The sequence below is a fragment of the Fukomys damarensis genome, unplaced genomic scaffold, assembly GCF_012274545.1.
Source record: "Fukomys damarensis isolate Sample0158 unplaced genomic scaffold, DMR_v1.0_HiC HiC_scaffold_9, whole genome shotgun sequence".
In the NCBI taxonomy this organism is placed as follows: domain Eukaryota; kingdom Metazoa; phylum Chordata; class Mammalia; order Rodentia; family Bathyergidae; genus Fukomys; species Fukomys damarensis.
In genome coordinates this window covers 22545835-22562200 of record NW_022900921.1, presented here as the reverse complement: position 1 = coordinate 22562200, position 16366 = coordinate 22545835, and the positions used below count along the sequence as shown (strand labels likewise).

General features: G+C 40.7%; 2 protein-coding genes across 9 annotated transcripts in view; one reads left to right on the top strand and one right to left on the bottom strand.

Moving 5' to 3' along the window:
* Nucleotides 1-16366, top strand: part of LOC104860873 — a 100431-nt gene that overhangs the window by 41167 nt on the left and 42898 nt on the right. The gene's annotated exons all lie outside the window — the stretch shown is intronic.
* Gabrp (gamma-aminobutyric acid type A receptor subunit pi) overlaps nt 1-16366 on the bottom strand; it is a 64570-nt gene that overhangs the window by 5862 nt on the left and 42342 nt on the right. For 2 of the 3 annotated variants that reach the window (XM_033761622.1, XM_010622183.2), the window contains exons 3-7: nt 16166-16284; nt 11946-12013; nt 10757-10974; nt 7062-7144; nt 985-1122 (exon numbers count right to left, since the gene is read on the bottom strand). In XM_033761622.1, coding sequence (XP_033617513.1) covers nt 985-1122; nt 7062-7144; nt 10757-10974; nt 11946-12013; nt 16166-16284 — 626 coding nt within the window. The remainder of the gene's footprint in view (nt 1-984; nt 1123-7061; nt 7145-10756; nt 10975-11945; nt 12014-16165; nt 16285-16366) is intronic. The other variant, XM_033761623.1, reaches the window with a different exon arrangement.

The following is a 16366-nucleotide window of genomic DNA, read 5'->3' as shown; positions in this document are numbered from 1 at the left end:
ACACTTCTGGAGAAATATAAAAATATGTAATTTTAGGGCTTGATGGGACTCCATCCAATATTTTACTTTATTGGTGAAGAAATGGAGACAAATTTTTAGTGACTTGAAGAAAGACCTATAGTTGATTTTAGAGGCAAGATTTAAAAGCATATCTTTTGCTCTTTGATCCAGAAATGTTTTACTGGTCTGTACTCTCTGCTTTATTCCTTTGATTTTGAAAGTCAATTTAAAGCCAGGCATGGTGGCTTATGCTTATAATCTCAGAACTCAGGAGACTGAGGCAGAAGGATTGCTGTGAGTTCAAGGCCAGCCTAGCCTACATGGTGAGTTGAAGACCAGCCTGAACTACATAGACTCTGTCTCAAAACAAACAAACAAAACAACAAGCCCCCCCAAGGTCAATTTTGTACAAGATACTTAACTAATATTTGATTAAATAATGACTCTCTTTTGTACCTCCTGAAATTAAATAATTTGGAAATCTGAAGCCAATTTTTGGCACAAATCAAAATTGAGAATTCAGATTTGATAAATGATGACAACATAAACCCAATTTACAAACTTATTTTTTTTTTTTTAGTAAAGTAGGGCTGGGGGTTTAGCTCAGTGGCACCATGCCTTCCTGAGTTTGATCCCTGGTGCCAAAAAAAAAAAGTATATTCATTCATCCATCCATTATAAAAGTAATAAACACTAATTACTTAAGTTTGGGAAAATAACAAAAGAGAAACAACTTGTTCCTTCTAACTATGTAGAGGTAAATAGTTCCAGGCTTCGGAGCTGTCCTGGAGGTCTGCTCTTTGGTGGACCATTGCTGTAGCTGTGGCGTAGGCAGAAGGACAGACCCAGACCCTACTCTCTACTCCACACCAATGAGGAGCTGTTGGACCCCAAAAAGGTCAAGTGAAGAGATTTCTGACTCAGAATGTGACCCTATACCCTGGTTTAGTTACTTTTATTTTGTACAATTTGTCACACAGTTACCTGTCTCTTGCTGTGACCTGGTGACTAAGGTGAAATAGCGTTGTATGGTGTATTGTGCAAGTCGCAGATTTTCCAGCCCACGCACAGAGTCATTCCCTCGCAGCCAGATGAACTCCACATCATTTCCATCATACCCCCCTGAAAAACGCAACACTTCCCTGGTCAGTGCAAGGATGTTACAGATTGAATTGTTCAGAAAAATGCTACAGTGTGGATGTAGTATGAGCTCCATCCTGATAATACTAAGTGCAAAGATGATTCCATGTAAAACTTGGCATGAAGTCTCAATGGCAATGTCTACACACAATGAAGTTGCCTGTCTGGCCCATTTGCCATCAATTGAGAAATAATCATATGCTAAACACTGTCTAAACCTGGTGGATGATAAACCCTAGAAGTGGCTTAGAGGTGCATATCCATGAACACACAAAGGCCTATGGCAGATAATCAGGGCAGTGTAAGCTTTGATGGAGTTTAGAACTGGTATCTCCACATTAGTGTAAGTAAAAAACCAAAACAAAAAAATCCTGCAGTCACTTTACTGACATCTGTCAAAATGCACATTTGATAAATCTCTAAGTAATTTTACTAATATAGTTGATAATAGTAATAATAGTAACCTTTTCTGAAACCTTTATGCTGTCCTTTACATGTTATGTCTTGCAAATTTGAAAGATAGACATTTCTGCATTTCTCCAAGTCTAGGATGGATAGTAAATCTTTTTTCTGAAATTGAGATGGATCTTACACTTTCTATAGACCTTGCATTTTTTCCTGAAACATGATTATTGAAAAAATACTGTACTTAGAATTGAAGAACTATAATATTTTCTCCATTTCATACATGAAAATGCTCAGATTTAGAGGGACTGCATGACTTCCTCAAGATAACAAGGCAAGTAAGAAACAAAGCTAGCACGGTACCTCAAGAAAGTTTAATCTCAAAGCCATGGATGATGATGAATAACAATTTTAATATCTATCATTTAGTAAGAAATTGCTTCCTGAGTGCTTTACAACATCATCTCATTTAATCCTCAACTATCTCTTTGAAAAGATATGTGCATGGTTAATAAGTACACAAAAAGATGTTCAACATCATTAGTCATTAGGAAAAGGCAAAGCAAAACCACAATAAGATACCACTTCACACTCCCCAGGATATCTGTAATAAAAAAGGTAGACAATAACTAATGGTGAGGACATGGAGAAGATAGAACTTTAAGGTGGGACTTTAAAACAGTACAGTCACATTGGAAAATAGCGTGGCAGCTTCTTACCAACTTAAACATAAATTTACCATTTGACCCAGAATTTCATACTCAAGTTTCTGTCCAAAAGAAAACCGTATCATACAAACACTTGTACATATTATATGTTCATAGTAGCATTATCCATAAAAGCCAAAATGTACTGATAGAGCAGTTGTTCATCAACTGATGAACACACACATACATGCACACACAGAAGCTCCTACAAAGGAATACTACATTGCAATAAAAAGGAATGAAGTACTGTTAATAGGTTGCACTTGAAAAATGTTTTGCTAAGTGGAAAAGCTAGATGCAAAAAGGCTACATCTTGTATTGATTTCAGTTACATGAAATATCCAGAAGTGACAAATACAGACAATTTTAGCTTAGTGGTGCCTGTGAGCTGGTGGTGGGAAAGGGGGGTGACTACAAATAGGCATGAGGGGTTTCTTTGGGATGATGGGAGTGTTACAGCAATGCAGCATGGCAATGATTGCACTACTCAGTATATTTACTAAAACTCTTTGAAGTGTATACTTACAATGGGTGAATTTTGTGATATATAAGTCATACCTCAATAACCTGTTTCAAAAACAACTCATTGAGCCAGATTCTGTTACTTTTCCCATTTCACTGATAAGAAAACTGAGGTCCAGATAGATTAGTTATCCAAGATCATACAGTTACGATTGGGTAACAGTACATATGATATTAAATACAAAAATATACTTCTATTTTCAATGGCTAGTGAGAAGCATGTCATATTGAGACTAATATTTTTTTCAGTATCAGCCTCAGTCTGTGGTAGCAAAAGTCAAGTAGGGGTTATCTTCCCTCTTTATAAAGCAGAAACTGTGAGAGGGTTTTCAGGTAAAAATTGTGGGCTTTCCTTTCCTTTGGAAGTATGCAAGAATATAAGAAGCTAGCTGTCTAAATTGGGCTAGGATCTCAAATAAATGAAGAATCTTTATAAAAATAAAGAATACATGTTCCTATTTGGACACTTTGCTTTTACAACTAGTAAAGACTCACAATTGTTACATTATTAACCTCTGTCCCTGAATGAATATAGAATTGTGGGAAGGGATCAGTTCTTTTTTAGAGATGGCATGTAGAAAAACCCTTAGTGAAGTTTCTGTACCCAAATATCTGCTAATAAACATTCGATGAAAGCTTTTTCTGCTCATTTGGGATGGTATTTGTGCAAGCAGAGTGCTGAAGTTTCCAGGAGAATCTTGCTCCTGGGATTTGAGTTGAGCCCAGCCACAACACATGGAGGGCAATTACTTTTTTCATGTGGGATTCAACTGAGTTCTCTTTTTGATAATCCCAACTTTTATTTATTTATTTTTTTTTGGTACCGGGGATTGAACTCGGGGCCTTGCACTTGCAAGGCAGGCCACTGAACCGCTGAGCTAAATCTCCAGCGATAATCCCAATTTTTATTCTCCCACCAAATAGCTGCATTACTTCAAGAAGGTTCTGCATGCATTTAATCAATGGATAATTAATCTTTCTGAGTCTTTAATTAAATGCCTACTTCTGAAAAATGGTTTCTGCCTAATAATACCATGCTTTTCTAATGTTGTTTACTTGTGTCCTTACATACAGAGTGCCACTGTCTCCAGAGCTTGACTATGCCCCCCTCGACAAACCATGCTTTGATATCTTAATAATTTATATCTATGGTATTATTTTCTTATCACAGGTGCCTGACTATAATGGACATTGCAGGGTGGTTTAGTAAGGAACAATGGAGATTATTTAATAGTGGTAGAGAATTAATTGACACACATCAATTTAGAGTAAATCTTAATCCCACATCATAAAGTGTCCATATACTGGCATTCGTTTACTAAATTATGTTGTATCAAGTAACTTCTTTTAAGGGTTGGAAGCAGTTGTGTGATGACAATGATTACTTTGTACACCACCTTCCCAATGGTTTTTGTAGCGCTAGAGATTGAATCCAAGGCCTTGCATGTGCTAGACAAGTGCTCTACCGCTGAGCTACATTCTCACAGCCTCTATTGGTCTTTTCTGTTATCTACTATGTTTCTTCTTGCTCCTGTGCCTTAGCCAATTATGTCCTACTTCTTGTCCCCTTAGCCAACTTGAACTGATCTCTCACGTCTGATTTCTTTCTTTTTTTTCTTTTTGGTTGGTACCAGGGATCAAACTTGGTACATTGTGCTTGCGAGGCAGGCGGCAGAACCACTGAGCTAAATCCCTGGCCCGCTCATGTCTGATTTCAAGTGATACTTCCTTTAGGAAACCTTTGACTTCCCTAAGCTTCCATAGTGCCATTACTTTTTAAAGTTACTATTTATTCTTTCATAATTATTTAAGTCCTGTACCCTGTATGGGAGGTTAGACTTCTTGATGACTGACACATCATCTTTACCTTTGTGTTGCAAACATCTTCCACAGTGTCCAACACAAAGCAGTCACCTAGTTGTTATATAGGTAAATTGAATGCAGGTAGAGGGGGTGGACAGATGGAACTCAACTACCCACTCATTTGCTGGAGCCTCCAGTGGGAAAATATGTAGAACCAACCTCTAAAGGCTAAAGAATGAGTCAAAATATTTTCCTTAGGATGTAAAGGGAAGGAAAAACATTGGCCTTGATCCTAAGTAAGGGAAAAGAACTGGCATGAGAGTATGTGTGTAAAAATCACATTGTGATTCAGTTTGACATTCTGGCAGGATTTAGAGAATTCAAAACAAGCATCACGTGGTTCCTCAATTTGGTGAAAAATTATGATAACAAATGAGCACTAGAGAAACTGAAAAGGAGTTATTAAAAGCTTTTCATTATCCTTGTATTACTCTTTAAAATCTCTTTATAGCATACTCAGAAAAAAAACATACAGCTCAGAACACAAATAAGACACTGAAACAAAATTGATGTGTGACTCTCTGGTCCAGTGGAAGAGCTGAATTAGGGGATCTTCAAACTTTGTACTACTTTATCTGGATTCCAGTCTCAATGTTGCTATTTACTTTCTGGGTCCCTTTGGGAAAGTGTTAAATAAGTTATTTGAGCATCAATTTTTAAAACCATAACTTATCTCAGAATTGTTTGGATTATCCAGTGGAGTGGCTATCATGGGCTATAATCTTAAAAATAAGGTGAGTGTTCATGTTAAAAAATTATATTACAGTAAAAGACATTGCCATTAATGCCCGTCAAAATAGCCTTTCTCACCTCAAGCACATTTATTCAGTAAGTCTCACCATTTTCAGAAGCAGTTCTGCAAGTTCTTTTTAGTAAATATTTCAATTATGCTGTGATAGCTACCTTGATATCCTAAATTGATTCAAAATGTTTACCTTTCATGGTCATTTTGACTTTAGGAAAGAACCAGAAGTCACATGGTGCCAGATATGGTAAATAAGATGAAGACACACTGTCATGTTTTTATGAGCCTGTCTTTCCATTGGACGGCACTCAGCAGCCATATTTACCCTACTTTTTAATCATACCTTATAAAAAAACTCACAAAAGAAGTCTTCCAGAACTGCTCCAGAAGGTAGCAAGGACAATGAGATAAGTGTGTTAAAAGAGAGGGGACATATTTTGAGGGCAGTTAATGGCAGTATGTCTTTTCACTGTAACAAGTTTTTTAAAAATTTAAACATTCATTGTAATTTTCAATCTCCTCAGGTGATTTAAAATTTTTTTTTAATTTTAGTAAGCAACTGGTACATGGACGCCATAGTATTTACAGGAAAAGAATATATGTTGTTGTTGCCATTGTCATTGTAGCTAATAATGGAAAAAAATCATTTGGTCAAGAAGACCAGAGCTACAACAAATTGATGGTATAATACATTTTATTATACTATTAGAAGTTTTTCCCTACTAGCTTCCTACTTCCTCTGTAGTTGACTTTTCCCTACAACCACAGTGCTTTTGTACTAGAAAAAAGAAAAAAGCTTTTGAGGGCTTTCTAGAACTCATAGGGTAGGCCTGGGTATGTTCACTGACAAATGGAAAGGGCATTGATGAAAGGTCCTTGACCTCTTTATAAGCTTTTGTGAGGACCCATGTTAATTTGATTTTGGTAGAGCAGGAGTAGGTGGGTAAAGATTCATACATCTTCATAGATTCATGAATAACTCACCTGAAATCACAGACCCTTTGAGGATTAGTAGCCAGATAGATGGCATAAATAAAATATTACAAGTTTAAGTATCAGATGCTAGTTTAGATCCATTTTCATCAAGATGTTTTTCTATAAAATAGAAATACTCATGAAACAAGATTTCATGTTACATATGTTTGGGAAATGCTATCATTCCTTCTTGGAAATTCACTTGGAATTAGCTTATTAAAACCTCTTCAGCAAATAAGAATGTTAATATTTTAGGTTTTGTGGGCCATAAAGTCTCTGTCACTCAACTCTGCTATTACAGTGTTGCAGCAGTCATTGGCAGTATATAAATCAGTGGGTATTACTGTGCTCCAGTAAAACTTCATTCATAGAAACAGGTGATGGGCTGGATTTGGCACGGGTATGGTTTGCTGACCCACGGACTATACCGTTAACTATTTTTAATCATTTCCTTTGGTTGTCTTATCTGCTTACAGATGGGTATATTTGATACTAATGCACAACGGGCCTCCCCCAAAGGTCTAATATTAGAGGAGTTTTTTCAAGAAAAATCTAAATTTGTGTGTAAGTACAGTCAGAAGGGCTGAACCCATTGTGAATTAATATTTAAAAAGGATAATCACTAAGCATGGAATAATCTGTGAATACATAGATCCAAGTCACTCAGGAAATCACCTCTAGGAACCTGTAGGACATATACTCACAGCTCTCCAGCTGCAACTTGCATGTCTGTGTGTCCATGGGGTATTTGGACAGATCCATGTTACATGCAACTGTTGTTGTGATTCTAAGAAAAGAAAAAATGTGCTCAGAAAGGCTCTTACAAGAACACTATAAAAAGTATATATCCCCTCCCAAGGACCACTTCAAAAAGATTTTCACTTGAACTCTTACAAGAAATATGTGGCTTAGAGCCCAGATTCAAAGCATTTTTGAGGTTTTCTATGCTCAACAAACCACTGAGGCTCAGTTAAGCTGGATCCAGAGTGAAGGAAATGGGAACCCTGGCAACTCAGAGGCAAGCTTTCCAATAATATGATAGAACAGAGTCACTCAATGGCTTGTTTGAAATAATCTTGTATATTGCTTTTCAGTGCAATCTCCGTGACAAGTCTATGAGCTCTGACAAGAATCGCCCATCAAGCTTTGTTTACAGAATTCTAGAGTTTCTGCACCTGGCACTTTAAACCTATTCCGGAAAGATTAGCATTAAAAAGAGGCCAAGTACCTTGCATCAGAATAAGAAAGATAGATAAAGGAATCAGAAAGACTCCCTTTATCACAGACTCAAATGTACAAAAGTATAAACCTTTCTTTTGGGCCTCTTGCTTGAGAAGGGCCGGGCCACTTGGGGACTCAGTTCCCTGAAATTCACTTCACAACACTCATCCAGACACTCAGAAGCCACTGTAGCCATGGTCTAAAGGGAGCCCCCTCCTGCTCAAATTGGCAGCAGATCTTGGCATCTTCCACATGGTGCTAGGTTTTCAGGTATGCAGAATGCAAGAGTTGCAGAGTCATGGAGGCTTCCATCCAGATATCATAAGAAGGACTGGCAGGTCAGAAAATGTGTTGCTGAGAGGGCAATGTGTGAAGCTGTGAGAATAAAACCAAAAGTTGCAGCGGAGAACCCAGGAAGCTGGAATGTCAAGAATAGGAAACTTCTGCCAAGGAAAGCTGTGGCAGTGAGCAGAGGCAGTCCAAGAGAGAAGCCATGTGGGTTGCAGCCACAAAAATCACAGAAACAGAACTTCCCAAGCATTTTGGACTCCACATCTCACCACAACTTGCCCTAGGTGCTGAAGATGAAGCTATAAGATTTAATGTTTGCCCTGTGAAGTTTCCATTTTGCTTTGGTCCCATTCCTTTCTATCCCTTTATTTCTCTATTTTAGAATGAAAATATTTACCCTGTGCCATTCTATGTTGGAAGTATTTAACTTTCTTTTGGACTCACAGCTAAGAATTTGTCTTCAGTCTCAGAGGAGACTAGAGTGAATCATTCAGCAATGCTGGAACAGTTAAGACTTTGGTCACTCTTTGAGATGGACTAAATGCATTTTGCATAAATGAGATGGAAATGAGTTTTTGTGGGGCTAAGGGTGGAATATTATAGCTTTGATCTAAAATGTCCCCCACAGAAGTCTCATGCTGGAATGTTATTATGGCTATATCTAGGTGCTCCATCCAAAGCCTCATAGGTGGGGCTTTAGGGAGTGACTGGATTGTGAGTGTGTGATACTGGATTATACCACTGATTTGTTTAGTATAGTTTTAGGTATGGGTGATGCACTTACTGAATAGGGAAGACTCACCTGGGGTGTGGGTGGCACCAACTAATAGAATTGTAGCCTGGATGGAATAAGGAAAGATGAAAGAAGGTTCAACACTTCCTGCCTATCATGCCATGAACTGTCTCCTCTGCTATGCTGCCTTGCCTTGGAGCTAGCTGACAGTGCATTGTAACCTACAAACTGTGAGCTAAAATAACCTCTCCTTTAACTTTTGGATGTTAGGTATTTTGTCTCAGCAATGAGAAAGTAACTAAGACAGAGGTGGAGCCTACTTGGAGGTGGGCAGTTCACTGGTGTTGTAACCAGGAAAGGTGTATTCTTATACCCAATTCTTTTTTCTTTCTCTGCTTCCTGGCTGCCATGAGGTAAGCAGCTGTCCTCTGCCATGCCCTTCTTCCATGCCATTTCTGTCTTGGAGCCACCTAGCCATGGACTGGACCCACTGAAATTGTGAGCCAAAATAAACCTCTCCTCATATAAGTTGCAGATATTTTGTCTCAGCAACAGTAAAGCTGAATAATACAATGCTCATCGCCTAGGTATGTTCAACTAAATGTCAGTGATTCCCTCACAGTGGATATTTCAATCAATAGGCCTTTATTTTCTTTTCTTTTTTGAGTCACACATTTTTACTAGGCCCTCTCATTTATTTATCTATTTATTTATGGTACTGGGGACCAAACTCACGACCTTGCACTTGCAAAGCAGGGGTGGAAACACTGAGCTAAATCCCTGGCCCTGGCCCTCTTATTTATTAAAAACTGTGCCAGATGTTTTAGGAGATAGAGGTGATCATACCACAGTGCCCTCTTTGAGGAAGCTCACACCCTCTTAAAGGAGGTAGGATAACAGCAAGTGTTTGTGGTTAGGCAGTTTCTTGGCTAAGTACTTCACATACCTAAACCTTTGAATAGCTCTACAAGGTAGGAAATATTATTCTCATTTTGCTGCTGAAGAAATTGAGGCCCAGAGGATCAACTAACTTGCTTAAAGTCACAGAATTTCTAAGGACACAGCAGGGATTTGTACCCAAATCTGGCTCTAGAGCCAGGCTACTCTTTACCTGTCATTCAAAACCCTTACATATGAATGACCCTTACACATGTACTGTGTGCTGTAATGCAGACAGACATACATGTATACACACATATACACATATGTCCTGTGAGGACATGGGAAAGGGGACATTAATGTTGCTTGCAGTTGGGGTTAAAGGAGAGGTCTAGTGAGGTTTCTTGGAAGAGAAATTGGGGTCTGAACTGGTCTTTAAAAAATTCAGTGCTGCTGTGGCATAGCCAGAAGTTTTGTTTATTGTTAGCTTTGTTCTTGCTTTATATCTTTAGACTCGTATTTGGGATTAAAGATCAGCCCCATTAATATTTGGTTCCTGGCTCCTGGCCTCTGGGAACATGAGTGTACATGCTGCTTGCATACCCCTTGCACAGGATGAGTTCTGCACTGTCGGCTGGCTCATGTAACACCTAGGGAGCATCGTTCTTGTTCCAGCCACCTGTGGGATCCATAAATAATTAGATGGAAGGAACTTTAGGCCTCAGGGATTTGGTGATGGGTTTAAGGAAGCCCATGGCTATAAGTGGCAGAAGCTATAGAGCACTGCACCTTGATTTTGTGCAAAAATGACTCAAATAAATAGAGGTACATTCTGGAGTTATTCCTGTTCCACTGAGCCCATGAGAGAAAAATTCTTTGCATGCACTCTCTGTGCCCTTCCTTTTTTCCCTGATAACTTTTCTCTATTCTTTAAGACTTAGAATCCCGTGGAAGTATTTTGTAACATTACCCCTAAAACACTAACCTGCTGTCTGACTTGGAATAAGGAAAGATGAAAGGACTTCCTTGGATGACATGTCTATGTCCTTGACAACAGGACACATCTTATTTAGCTCTGTATCTTTAAAGTCCAGCGGGTGGCCCAGCACAGTCAAAGCGATGGCGCTAGACTGGATGGAGACAGGGCCCTTTTGTTATGAGGAAATGATCTCAGAGGGCAGGGGCATAAGAAATATGGATCTCAGAGTGGCACTTTTATTGTAGATCAGAACTACTCAAGATAGGTCTATGCCCTTGTCACAAGTACCTGCTTACCTGAGTGCGTACAGGACGGTGCCATTGGAGAAGAGGCGGATGAGCCTATTTCCCACCGTTACTTCATGGAGGAAGGACTTCTTCGACTCCACGATGTAAGTGTCTGGCACCCACAGGAACTCCACAAGGCGTGCATCCAGAGTGAAGCTCTTGTTGCCTTCAAATACCAGCCGCTGATCTGTCCAGCGTTGCCGGAGGTATATGGTGGCAGTGTAGTCCTAAGGGGAAGGCAGGGAATGGAAATGAATGATTGTGGGGGTACTCCATAAATGGAAGGGAAAGGCTCATATTTTACTTCCCTCCCCATTTCCACTTAGGTTGGGAGTACACAGACACAGGTGATTGTAGACATAGGCAAAGTTACGTCTTATGGTAGTTGCCTATAGCAAGAAGGGAACAGACTACTTTATTTATTGTCAATAATAATTCGCATTTCCCAAAAGGAGATCCATGTTCAGGGCCTTGACCTACATGGCATGCATGCTCATTGTGCCTGAGCTCACAAAGGCCATAGCAAATTGCTGAGGTTCATGCTTAGTGAGGTGCTCATTTGCCCAGGATTTACTGGCAGTGCACAGCAGGCCTTCTTTACCAATGACCTTTAGTGTGACCTTATCTTCTATATGTTCTCTTATGAGAGAGGACCCCTAAGACAGTCTTTAGATTGTAGCTTTCATTGGTTTATCTCCCCCTCTATGCTGTCCCTCCTTCAAAGGACCGTTTGAGAGACAGGCTTACTAATGACACCTTTATTCTTTTTCCCAGATTTTTTGGGGGAGTGGTTTTTTGAGACAGGGTCTCACTATGTAGTTGAGACTGACCTGGAACTCACTATGTAGCCCAGGCTGGTCTTGAACTCACAGTGATCCTCCTGCCTCAGCCTCCCACGCGCTGGGATTACAGGCATGCGCCACCATGCCAGGCCTTTTTCCTAGATTTAATTCCTCATTAAATGTCCCTACTTCATTCTCTGGTTTCTCTCCTCCTGGCCTCTGAGTTCATTTTCTTCCCAGTTTTCTTTCTTGCAGAAAACCTATTCTGTAAGAATCTTCCACTGTCTTGATTTTGGGGACAGGGCACCAGCTTCTGTTATTTCAATTGGAGGAGGTCTGTGAGTCTTTTCTGTTTTGAGGTAACTAGAAAGGATGTACCCATTAAACACAAGGAGAGACAAAAGGACAACACATACCATGTTACTCTCTGAAATACTAGAAATACTTGCAATGTCCAGAGTCAGTGCTATCTGAACCGGTTCTCCTAAGAATGAAGAGAAACCAGAGAGACTTAACCTAGAAACACAAACATGTCTTTCTCTTTCCATCCGTCCATTTTAATCCTCTGCTTCCCCCTTAGGCCCACATAACCACCACAGACATTAGTACATTGGGAAAACAAATCTATTAAATATTACAAAAGTAAAGGCCAGGCACAGTGGTGCACACCTGTAATCCCAGCATTCTGGAAGACTGAAGCAGGAGGATTTCAAGTTTGAGCTCAGCCCAGGCAATTTAGTGACTCAGTAAGATCTTATTTCAAAATAAAAAATCAAAAGGGGCTAGGGATATGGCTCAGTGTGAAAGCCCTGAGTTCAATCTCTAGTAATGAGAAAGTTTTCAAAAGTAATTCTTGCTTATTAGGAAATTTAAAACAATCCAAAAGCATAAAAAGTAAGAGGTTAATTTCTAATTTCTCCCTCTTAGGAGCAACCACTGTATAAGTATGCCTCCTTTTTGCAAGGCACCTATGCTCACCTCTATACCACCAATGCAAGTATGCCTCTGTTTTGAATGAAAAGTATGCACAATTATATAGTTGTCATAATATATATGATAGATTACACCATTATTAATTAGTGCATATTTTCCAAAATGTATTGGTAAAGTATTTGCTGCTTTTTACATGGAGATATTTCTTGTGATGCTTGCAAGGGACTAATAAAGAATGTGACCAAGACATGGTAATATGACTGTGGAAAGATGGTTTTCCCCCTTCCCTAGACTAAGTGAATTTACTTAGAGGATATTCAAGACTGCTCATGGCTGAGCTCTCCCTCCTGATGCTCTCTTCCTTTTCCTTTTCTGCAGGAATACTAAACTATTTAGAATTCCAGAACCTTCTGTGCATAGACCCTTAGGCCTCAACACTAGAGTCTTGACAAATGAATCAAACTCCACAGAGCCAGTTTTTGCTCTGGAGATGGAAATATGAAAGCCACCATTCTCAGATGCCAAGCAAGGCCAGTCCAAGACCATTTTTCCTGTAGGCCAGAGATGTGGATGAAAGGCCACAGAGTGAGAATCATGTGAGTTTAGACCTCAGCTGTGCCTCACCCGAGCTCTGTGATGTGGGAAAAGTCATGGAAGCTCCCAGAGCAGTTTTCTCACCTTCAAGTGGGAATGATAGTGAAGACGTCATGGGGTCAAGGAGAGGGTTAAATGAGGCTAGGTGAGTGACATTATCTTTGCAGAGTGGCAGCAAGAGGGAATGTATCTGAAGCGCCTTCCTGAAAGTGCTCAGAAATGCTACCTGTACATGGCTTCTGATATCCTGTCATTGGCGGCATTTCCCTTTCTTTCTCCCTCTCTTTCCTAAACCTAGCTAATGCTGGAGAAGAAACAACTCTGCTGGCCCTATTAGTGATAAATAGCTAGCAGTGCCTCGAGGGACTGTGGCAATGTATTAACTAGGAAAGAGGGGAGGTGGGCCACCAGAAGAGGCTTGGAAAGATCAAATTGTTAGGAATCAGGCAAAGCAATTTAATTATCCATCTAAGGAAACTGGCCATAGAATGTAAGTAGATATTTGGAAATGAAGTTGTAGAGCCAATATAACCATACAGGATATTTGGGTGTTAGTCTTTGGTGGGAAAGGGGGAGATCCTCAAGGGCAGGTCAACTCTGCACAGGTTGAAAGGCTTTCTGTCCCTCTGAGCAACAGAATGCAGTATCACAAATGGTGTCAGAGACAGGTGTTTGAATCCCTTGCTGGCTACATAACAGCCTTGGGACCTTGAACTGATTGCTAAACCTCTCTGTGCTAGATTTTTTATCTGTGCTGGTATGATTTGAATGTTTGTTCTCGCACAAACTTGGGTTGAAATTTAGTTGCCATTACAACAGTACTAAGAAGCAGGATCCTCATGGGCAGGGCTGGTGCCATTGCTTGTTCTCTCTGGCTCTCTTCCTCACTGCCATCTGATGGTGCAGCAAGAGGGCTGTTGCCATTTGCTGGCATCTCGACATCAGACTTCTCAGCTTCGAGAACTATGAACCAATGCATGTTGGTTCATTATCAATTTCCCTAGCTCCATTATTACTGTTTTAGATGTATAAAACAGACTCAGATAAGAGCCTGCCATGGAGGCCTGATTTGGGAAGATATGGCATCTGTTTTAAGTGTCTCCTCTCCTTTTGACTGAGGACCCCATTCCCCATTTTGCCCTGGGTGGGACTGAGCCTCACTTACCCGTAGGTCCACTCCAGGCTCTCTGATCTCAGCATGCCCCCACTGCCCAAGGACCCTATGTCTTGTTGGCCAAAGAGTAAACAAACAAACAAGGCAGTGTCCAGACTTAATTGTTTGAGGCTTGGGTGGCCAAAGCAATTGTAGAGTGGACCTAACTAAGGAATTCACAGCTTGCCATTAATGTTGAGCAGGGCCAGGGAAACCCAGGGGATGTGAAAGTTCTCTGGATTCCTTGACCTAAGAACTCAAATCCTAATTCTGTGGCCATGTAGCTCGCAGATCTCCAGGTAATATAACCACTCTGGAATCTATTAGCACCCTTGTTCTGAGGCCATGCTGCCCCTGGGCTGTAGCCAACCTATGTCCTGAGCACAGCAGGGACACTAAGGCAATCCTATTCCCAGAGACAGAGATGAGAATTCTCTAATGGGCAGCTTTGGCTCAAGGCCTCCCTGATGACCTTTCCAAGAACACTTTCATAGAGCTGCATTGGTGTATAAGACACTTCCACCCAGCCTTCCTTTCTTCCCCCTCCTTTCCTCCAGGTCAGACATAAACTGTGGTCTGAGAGTTTCCCAGTTACCTGTCCTCCCTCACTCTTGATATCATAACCCAGTGAATATCTTGAACAGGTAGCCTGCTCCTAGCATCTGCCCTTTGGTGGCCCTGAACACTAATCCTAGATCTGAGGGGAGAATTTTCTCATCTCTAGGGAGGAGCAGGAAGGGAAAGGGATTAAAGTAGAAGGCCCCCTGTTGGCATGGCAGGCACTGTGCTTTGTGCCTACACACTTCACACCATTCAGTCTTTCCTGTGAGGAAGATGGGATGTTCTTATTTTACAGAAAAGGAAATGGAGGCTCAGAAAGCCTAAGGCACTTGCCAGGCAGTTGAACCTGGAGCCAAACTCAGGTTTGTTCAACTCCAAAGTTATATTACTTTCTGTTATGAAGAGGTATATAGCTGGTCTCATTCTCTCCTTGCCTCATTCTTTAAACAAATATTAGTTAACATCTTGCTATATCAAGCAAGAAGCTTCTGGTGGGATGAGTGAGCTAAATGAAACAAGATTCCCACAAACGGCTCCTGCCCAGAGCAAAGATTATCATAAAACTGAGTAGAGTGTCAAAGATTTAGCTTAGTGGTGCCTCTGCCTGCCTCGCAAGCTCAAGGTCCCGAGTTTGATCCCAGTACCCAAAAACAAAAAACAAAATGAGTACAGTGATTTGGAGGTGTGTTCAAAGGTGTGAAGAAAGTGGGTGGGCCCTGGAGAAATCAGGGAGAACTTCTTAGAGGAAGTTCTGGCCATTTTCCCAGGAACTTGAGCTGAAAACACAGTCAAACAAGCCTCTACAAGGGCATGAAGAGCAGGGAGGCTGAGAATGCCAGGGACCACTCAAGGAATACTGTGGACCATCAGAAAAAGGTGCAGAGCAGGGGATCTGGGGAGGAGAACAATGGCAGACAGAGGCTGGGCTGGGAAGTGCCTGGCATGCCTGGACACTAGGCAGGGATGCTGGGGCACATGCAAGTTTTCCGAGCAGGCCAAAGGCCAGGTGGCAGTAAGGGGCGGGGGTGTTAGCTGGGAGGCAGCAGACCAGAGGCAGGAAGACCAGGCAGGGTACTGCCGGTGGTGTGCAACTAGTTTTATGAAAAATGACTCTCGCAGTGGGGGCAGAGGAAGACTGAGGAATTGTTTGAAGCTTGTGCAACCTCCTTAAGGGGGAAGAGTGTGCTTTTATCTTGCAAGTGGATGGGCATAGTGCTTTCTTCAAAGTAGCATGAAAAATCATTGGCACTAGTTTATCATCACCAGTCCTTAAAAGTGGCTGTATTGGAACATGAAATCAGCCAAAACCTCCTGAAGTCTCTGAAACTTCTGCTATATTTTTGTCTCTGTCCCTGTCCTTTTGAATTGATGTAGTGGTCACAAAGGATAACCTACCACCAAAATTGGGTCTAAGGAATTTGTTATATCCTTCTGTGAGGTTCTCAAAGCCAGGTAGGGAAAGCTTGTCATTTCTGCTGGCCTCAATATTTAACTTGTTCCCTTGGATACACATTCTGGAAAAGAAAATGGTTTTGGTCACATTTATGTATGAGTAAATACAGATAGATATAAACTTGAACTTGTTTTTGCATGGTT